Consider the following 7,561-nt stretch of genomic DNA (forward strand, 5'->3'; position numbering starts at 1 on the left):
AATTAGCAAAGTTTTGTGTCAGAAATTTGAAGTCAGTTGTGGAGCCTAGTTCATGGGAACAGGCTTGAAGTTAGAATGAAAACGATGGGCATTGCAGTGGGACGAAATGTTTCGCCTCATGATGGTTGTTAGTGCAAATTTGTTGTCGTGTTACCCTTTTCACCGGCGTTAGCAAATCTGTTGATGAGATGCCCAAAGAGTGAGTGAGGTTGACACCTTTATCATAGAAACGTTTGCCCTTTTTGCAGTATAATTTAGAGTTTGAAACTATGCCCGACAGTGAAAAAGATAAGTTATGAATGGCATCTTGCTAAGTTAAAACGGTCGGGAAAGCATCTCATCTGACTCCCCTCCCCGCACTTGAAGCAGAATCCAAGTGCCGAGGGGGAGCAAAAGGATTGACATGTAGTATTTGCATATAAGCACTTGATAATAATATTATACATAAAACATAAAATAAGATAAAATCATTCAAAATTTTGAGATGATTCATAGGGAATTTACATAGATTTTACTATCAGCAAGAAGCAAAAGGATTGGAATCAGTAAAACTGATCTAGGCACATGGAACGCTATAAAAAACCAGCTACCATAAACTCACTGTCTAATGGTGAGTTCAGCCCTGAGATGCAAGATACCATTTATAAAATAAATGCTGTCATCGGCCATGAATGCTGTCCATGGTATACCAAACAGGTTACGGTAGCCAACAGCCTTTCCTCCTGTGAAAGTGTAGTTCCCTTTATACTTACTTACATAATCCTCAGCTGGCTTTGACCTTGCTGCAAACTCATAGTCAACAGCAAAAGTAACAGATCCCTTCTCCTGCATTCCCAAAAACAGCCCAAAGCAGTGAAATGAGCTTTGCTGGTCCATGTTGCAATGAGCAGACAAGAAAAATCCTTGCCCGCCTAGGTGAAACGCCTGTGAATAAACCCTACCAGCTGGAAACAGATGCGCACACTCCTCACGCTTCAGGTCCAGGTACACAACGCACTGCTGCCGAGGCATTTCAAACTCGACAACCTTGACTGGACGGTACTTGTAGGCACGCTCCACAAAGCGACGATAAGGGGCATTCCCTTCCTCTGCGGCAAGAGCACGTTGTCGATATGGCGTCTCAGCCTTGAAAAAGAGAGCCTCAAGCACAACCTTGGATGCCAGTTCTGGATCAAAGTCATTGCAGGTTAAAACCTTTTTCAGCTTTCTGCAGGTCATATATGGAAAACGAATTAGGCGACCAAGGCGTGTAGCAAGAACATCACGTCGTTCCTCCAGTTTTGGGTGATGAGTCCGAGCCCACTTCAGCACAAAGTCATAAACAGCATCCTCTGAAGCTACCTGGAGATCATCACTGGAAAATACTGCCTCTATACCTGCAAGAGGCAAGTTGAGCACCTCCTCCTGGAACCTGACAAGAAAACAGCAAGTGAATCCATGATTGAGGAAATAACTAAAAAATAGACAAAACAAAAAAACAGTTAAGGAGACATTGAAACTAATAGTACAAATTTTGCACTTCAAACAGCCAACATCCATATCAAAGTTATTGAACTTTACTCAGCTAAATATACACATGCTATAAAAGACTGCATTCTTGCCCCATCCTTTCTCCTTAAGAAGATAGCAAATCATGCAATATATATCCATCCACTAACATTTTAAAGAAGAATGCCCACTATTTTGGAGGAGGAAAAACTAAATAACAAAACCAAATAAATATCATAAGGATGCTGCACATTCATGAATAAGTAATAAAAGAAAACCCTTGCTGTTACTATAAGAAATTACTCAAAATATAAAAACTGGATTAATATTCTGGATAATAGTGGTGCTCACTTAGTCACATCCTTGTATCTGTCGGCAAGAAACTGCTTTGCTGCATCTGTCAGTGGCTGAACAGCTTCTGCCAGTAAAACACTAGAAGGTAGGTCCAAATACAGTAAGGCAGATTCGCAGGTCATAGGCAGGTTCCGCAACAATCGACTACAATATCTCATGCATGACGCAACCTCGAATTTATCAGCAGCCATCAACACGTCTAGCAAGGCCGTAGGTATGGTTGTTGATAGGGTGTTGCTATACATAAAACTAAGCAGGTCCATGAGAGCTGTTTCTTCTGCCCAGGGAAAAAAATATAACAAACAGTATTAGTCAAATTTACTTAGTCAATAACAAAGTATCGACCTATAAAAGAATATAATGACCCTTAGACACGATCATATGTGGAAATGAACCCACAAAATTTAACCAGTTCCCACGTAAAACAGACTGAGATCATGGCATTTCATATCAATATGGGGTAAAAGAAGACAGAAATGATCAATAACAGGAAACGTATTCCAGCACTTACCAGAGGCATGTATCCGGAGTGTTACATGTCGCTGCTCTGACTCCCTCATTCCATTAGAAAACAACTGCAAGAAAAGGCACAAACTGATAAGTCAATCAGGACATCCAATTAAAAAACACAAAACAACCAACCGGCATCTCCTCACCTTATAAAAAAATGGACTTTTTGCTGCTAAAATTGGAGAACTAATATGTATGGTCTTGACTCTAAGAACTGATGAACAATCCATGTTCCAAGAAGAATCATTGCTAGGAGTGGCATCATTCCCTACAAAAGAATCAAACAGGTATCAAGGTTCATTCCTTGCAATTAAACAATAACTAATATTGAAATCACAAAACAACTCTACATACAGGTTTTATCATTAAAATAAAAAAAGCTTTAAGTGAGCAAGTGACCATTTTCGCCAAAGCTTATAGGCCTTATCTAATTGCTACATTTCCTACTAGCTTTTTGCTTTCAAATACAAAAACTCACAGAGAATTAAAAATGTACAACTTCGCGAATAACAAAATCCATAATTTTACTTCTACCCACTCGCTCATTTCTATCAAATATGACTTTGTTTTTACTCTTTCGTTTTTGTTCTTTTAGCAAAAACATAAATAACAAAAGGCAACTAGCAAAAGGTACAAAAAACGACAAAATGAAGGAACCCAAGAAGTTTAAGTTAGCATAAAGATTAAGTCAAACGAGTGCGTTAATTAGTGTGTATGTATTAAAAAAAAAAAAAGGCAAGCATTTCATCTCATGTAAGTACCAATTTGATTGGAAGTCAATCCAACATCGGTAGGGGACTCTTCAATCATTGCCACAACCTCTTCATCTTGATTTTCATATGTCACACCATCCTCCGTGTCTGGCATGTTACAATTTAAAGTTTGCTCCTCACGTTGTCCAATAACATCTGCACCTGAAGGGCAAAATCGTCGAACTAAAATTATTACATTGCTAGAATTAACAAGCAATTCCAAGTGATTTAGTAGAAAAACAGACCATTTTCTTTCTTGATATCTTCCCTCCGCCTCTTTCTATTACGGGCCCAATCAGCTATGGAGGAGCAACCGTCACCGCCGGCTTTAGTCTCGGGCAAATCAGGCATGATCTCGATCCTCAATACCCGATCGGAGAAATTACTGTCGTTGAAAGCAAACCCGAAGTCCGAGTCTACAGAACCCGGCCCAGATGTTTCGCCCGGTGAGAAGTCCGAGTCCATAATCGTTCGCGGATCGAAAAGATCAACGTTCGGCACTCTCATGCCCAAACCCTCCACACCCTTAATTACAACAAAAGACAAAACAAAGTATAATACTACCGATAATCTCCCGAGGTGTTTTGAAAATATCAATCAAATTTCGAAGAAATTGAGGAAAGAAAATTGTATGTTCGAAACCTGGAAGGAAACGCTGTCCTAGTTTCCGAGTTTGTAGTTGTTTTTGAGTTTGGCTGTTCGGTGTTTCCTTATGTTGTTGTTGTTGTTTTTTTCATATCTTATGCTTCGTTCGTACGTATGCTACGTGGCAATCCAAGAGTGGGTATCACAACTGACCGCCTTTTCAACATGTTTCTCTTCTCGGTCCGATTTATTGCTGCAACTTAGAAGCCAAGTAGTAAACGCAAATCCCCCAACTTGGGTTCTTTCCAGTTATTTTTGGTTAGTCCCCTTTTTTAACTTTTTTATTTTCTTAATGGAAATAAGCCAATTGTTGAACTTAAAACTGAAATTATATTTGATAAAAAAATACTACTAAAATAGAAAATGAAAACACGAAGGGAGAGAGAAGTTGATGACTTTTTACCTATTACCATGTGGCAGGTGCATAGCTCGGATAAGACCTGCCGGGCATCTAACTAGACTGGGTTTTAGCCCAGTCCTTGAAGGACTAGTAGACCAGTTATGAGTCGGCTCGCCCAAGTCTGGCCTTAGGTTGATTTGGGCCGAATGGCCTACTCCACTTTCCAGCTATAGAAGGAAAGAGCCGCTCTAAGTCTAATTCTGTTCACTACTTTGGGATTCGGATGCCCAAGGCTGAACTGGGCTGGATTCTTACCGGTCCTCAAAGGCTTTCAGCCCCTGCCAACCCTAAACCCTGCTACAGAAACGTTTCTTTTGTTGTGGGTACATTTGACAAGGCCAGTAAGAGAAGGGAAGAAACACATTAGGACATGCATACTTCTAGTTTCTGTCTCCCGCCCGCCCCCCTCCCTCCCAAAGGTCAGTTGGGACACTACACATAATGCCCGAAGCCTTTATTAATTGTCCCACACGTAAACTCTCTTGGAGACTCACTCAATGTCTCATGCATTATTTCCTCTTCCCACGATTTCTTGGTGTTTATGTTTACCTTGATTAATATTAAAGGTAATAAACAACAGCACAATGAAACAGTCGAAAAGCAAGATTATAATGACGTGACCAAGAAATATTTTCTAAAAACTCCTTTCTGTAGCATGGTAAGCTACTCACAGTAAAATAAAATAAAGAAGAAAAGAAAACCAGCAAAGACATAAATGGTTTTGAGGCAGAAAGGTGAGCCTTGCTTGTCCCGTCAAGTCAAAGATCACATCTTTCCATTCCATCCCGGTGGGAGGTAAACAAAGCAAACAAGAAAATCTTCCCGTTATAATTTCATTGCCACATCCATTCATCATCTTTTCCTCAACCAGAATCCTTTCCCAATGAACTTCACATTTTAAGTCAATTTGACTCCATGAAAATCTGTATGAGGCCTATGACGTGACCCAACCCAACCACCATAGAGGAAAAAAAAAAAAAAGGAATACCTCTTACAGTATAGCTTAATCACAGTACAATCTAATTTTGTTAGCTTCAAGCTAGTTATGATTATCCTAATATGAAACACATTGTCTATGAACAGAAAAACATGGTAGTTCCATGAAGTATTTAGTATATAAAATGATTACCAAAGTTTACTTTTGATGGGAATAACTCAATCCAATTATTAAAATTTTGATTCTGGTTAATCTAATTAAGAGCTAAAGCCAAGGATTAAAAAGTTGATTATGTTCTCGATGCTTCTTCCTCCATCATTCAAAGTACAGGTCCGTGTACAAAATAAACATTCTTAATTTATTGATAAATGATGATAATCATAAGCCCTTCCTTTTTAATATGTGATTCTTTCCATTGTTAAATCGGTATAATTATTTTCTTATCAGTGGTTGAACAGCCCAAAAAGCTAAAAATTCTGTCTGCTTTGCTACTCCATGGCAATAAGAAAATACCAACTGTAATGAATCATTTACACTTGTTTATATTGCCGACTCCGGCATGAAGAATTTCTTCAGATGCCTGATACTAAAAACAAACCCCATTTAATTCTTCTAAAGCTTAAGGATCGTAAGAATAAATGCCCCCCATCCAAAGATATTAAGGCTATACGGTGCTCTTTGTGTTGAGTCATATCAGATCATCAATCAAGGATTCCTTTGAGAAGCATCTTAGAAAAAAAATAATAGAAGAAAAACAAACGAAAGTACTCATACTACTATTCCAACACACACTCGTGTTTGGTTTTGGATGGTGAATGAACATTTTCAATAGCGAAAAAGGGATGGATGATCACTTCCCAAACAAGTAAAACATCCTTTTAACTAATCAGAGTAAATATCCCTGCCAATGTTCTGATAACCTGACATTATTATTCACTTCTACTGTGAAAATACTAAAATCCTTTCTTCTTTTTCTTTTTCTCTTTCTACTTTGAGTTATGCTTGACGCAAATCCTATGATTCTGGTACATTTCTGGTCCGTCATTTTCACTACGCAAAAAGTGAAGCAGTACCCCCCCTAAGTTGTCCACAAACAATTCGGTACTCATTAAGTTGAACTATACGGGCAAGTTGGATTCGAAATTCGAATAATATATTTTCCTTGCAGGATGTAACTAAGTACTGCTTCTTTCTCTTTTGTGGGGGCTGATCGAAAAGATTTAAAAAAAAAATAGGAAATATGCTTAGGATGAGCTCTGAGGTCATGACCCTTCTTTCCATTTGCATGTTTATCCTTGAAGAGCAACATTTGATCAAGATAGAATTTCCTACCCTCTCTAGAACTTAAGGAGCACTATAGATATGACAACCTCTGTTAGTTTGTAACTTTGTAACTTTCTGTTGATCTTAGAATTTAATTACGTGAACCTTTATTGGATAGTTTGGTGCCAGGTTCCTCGCATTCTATTGTTCTCCAATGGCTAATAAATATAGCTAAGAACGTAAGCATGATGTTTGACTTTTTATCTTATCATGATCAAGAGACCATTATATGCACGGTAATTCCCTATTAGCTTACTAATAGCAGGTATTACTCTTTGGAAAAAATTGAATGAAAGCAGGTGAGTGACTGTAGCAAACTCTATAGTATTGTCATTTTCAACCGTTCAGTAATGAGAGTTGGAGCATGCTCCCATTCCCCCCAATACAGAAGGCTGAAACTGAGAGTCAGAACTGTAACTGAAGAGGGACAAGTGCTTGGAAAAACCCCAACCAGACTTTTAAACTTGAAAGCATAGCTCAAGGGGGTGCAGAAGAAGGAATAATGAAAAGATTCTGAAGCATCATGCATGTGGGCAGCTAAAGAATAATTCTGGCAAACCATTCTGACAGAGAGGAGTAAATTTGTTTTTTTTTTCTTTTGAAAAAAAAAATCCCTGATAAAGAAAAGATGATGGACAATTAATGCTAACTATTCAAGGATAACAAATGGGGAAATTAAAGGAAGAAGAAAAGAAAAGGAACAGATGTTTGGCACACAGAGAAAGTCATTTTCATGGGACAAGCCCATCTGTCCATGTAAAGCATGGAATGCTCTCTGCTCATGTTTGCATTGGTACTTGTCTCCCTTATGCTGACGTTTGTCTGCTCAACTATCCGATCTTTCTTTTCTTTCTCGCCCGTCTATGAAGGGAGGTGTCTCTCCCTTGCATTTTTGTTCACTCCATTTATTTATGTGTTCTTACTTCTTAAACCTAAACCTTGCTCTTCCCCCACTCTCTTAATCTTAATCTCTTCCTTTTGTTAACCTGTTGGAATACAAACAAATGCTTGCCAATAGGCAGAAAGATTTTCGTCGATTTTCCCCTCTCAACTTAATTACAACATTGTTGTTATTTTTGGATAATTCAAGATAATTGCTTGCAACATAGTACTCCTATTAGTAAGTATATATTTGTGTTGATTTTTTTTTTT

The 7,561-nt window shown here is 38.3% G+C and overlaps 1 protein-coding gene across 3 annotated transcripts; it reads right to left on the reverse strand.

Moving 5' to 3' along the window:
- Window positions 1–411: 411 nt before the first annotated feature.
- Window positions 412–3,853, reverse strand: LOC110428615 (BTB/POZ domain-containing protein POB1-like). Of its 3 annotated transcripts, none has more exons than XM_021444494.2 (7): window positions 3,747–3,853; window positions 3,350–3,629; window positions 3,114–3,266; window positions 2,499–2,620; window positions 2,354–2,417; window positions 1,840–2,119; window positions 412–1,411 (listed from the first exon to the last, which is right to left on the reverse strand). In XM_021444494.2, the coding sequence occupies exons 2-7, from the start codon at window positions 3,609–3,611 to the stop codon at window positions 598–600; spliced, it is 1,695 nt and encodes a 564-aa protein (XP_021300169.1). In that variant the 5' UTR covers window positions 3,612–3,629; window positions 3,747–3,853; the 3' UTR covers window positions 412–597. The 3 variants fall into 3 exon arrangements, with proteins under 3 accessions (XP_021300169.1, XP_021300159.1, XP_021300179.1); XM_021444504.2 differs by having other exon boundaries at window positions 652–825; window positions 942–1,411; window positions 3,350–3,823; XM_021444484.2 differs by having other exon boundaries at window positions 3,350–3,822.
- Between the last annotated feature and the right edge of the window lie 3,708 nt (window positions 3,854–7,561).

The sequence above is a fragment of the Theobroma umbraticum genome, unplaced genomic scaffold (assembly GCF_002168275.2).
Source record: "Theobroma umbraticum cultivar Fairchild unplaced genomic scaffold, ASM216827v3 scaffold_30.0, whole genome shotgun sequence".
Taxonomy (NCBI): domain Eukaryota; kingdom Viridiplantae; phylum Streptophyta; class Magnoliopsida; order Malvales; family Malvaceae; genus Theobroma; species Theobroma umbraticum.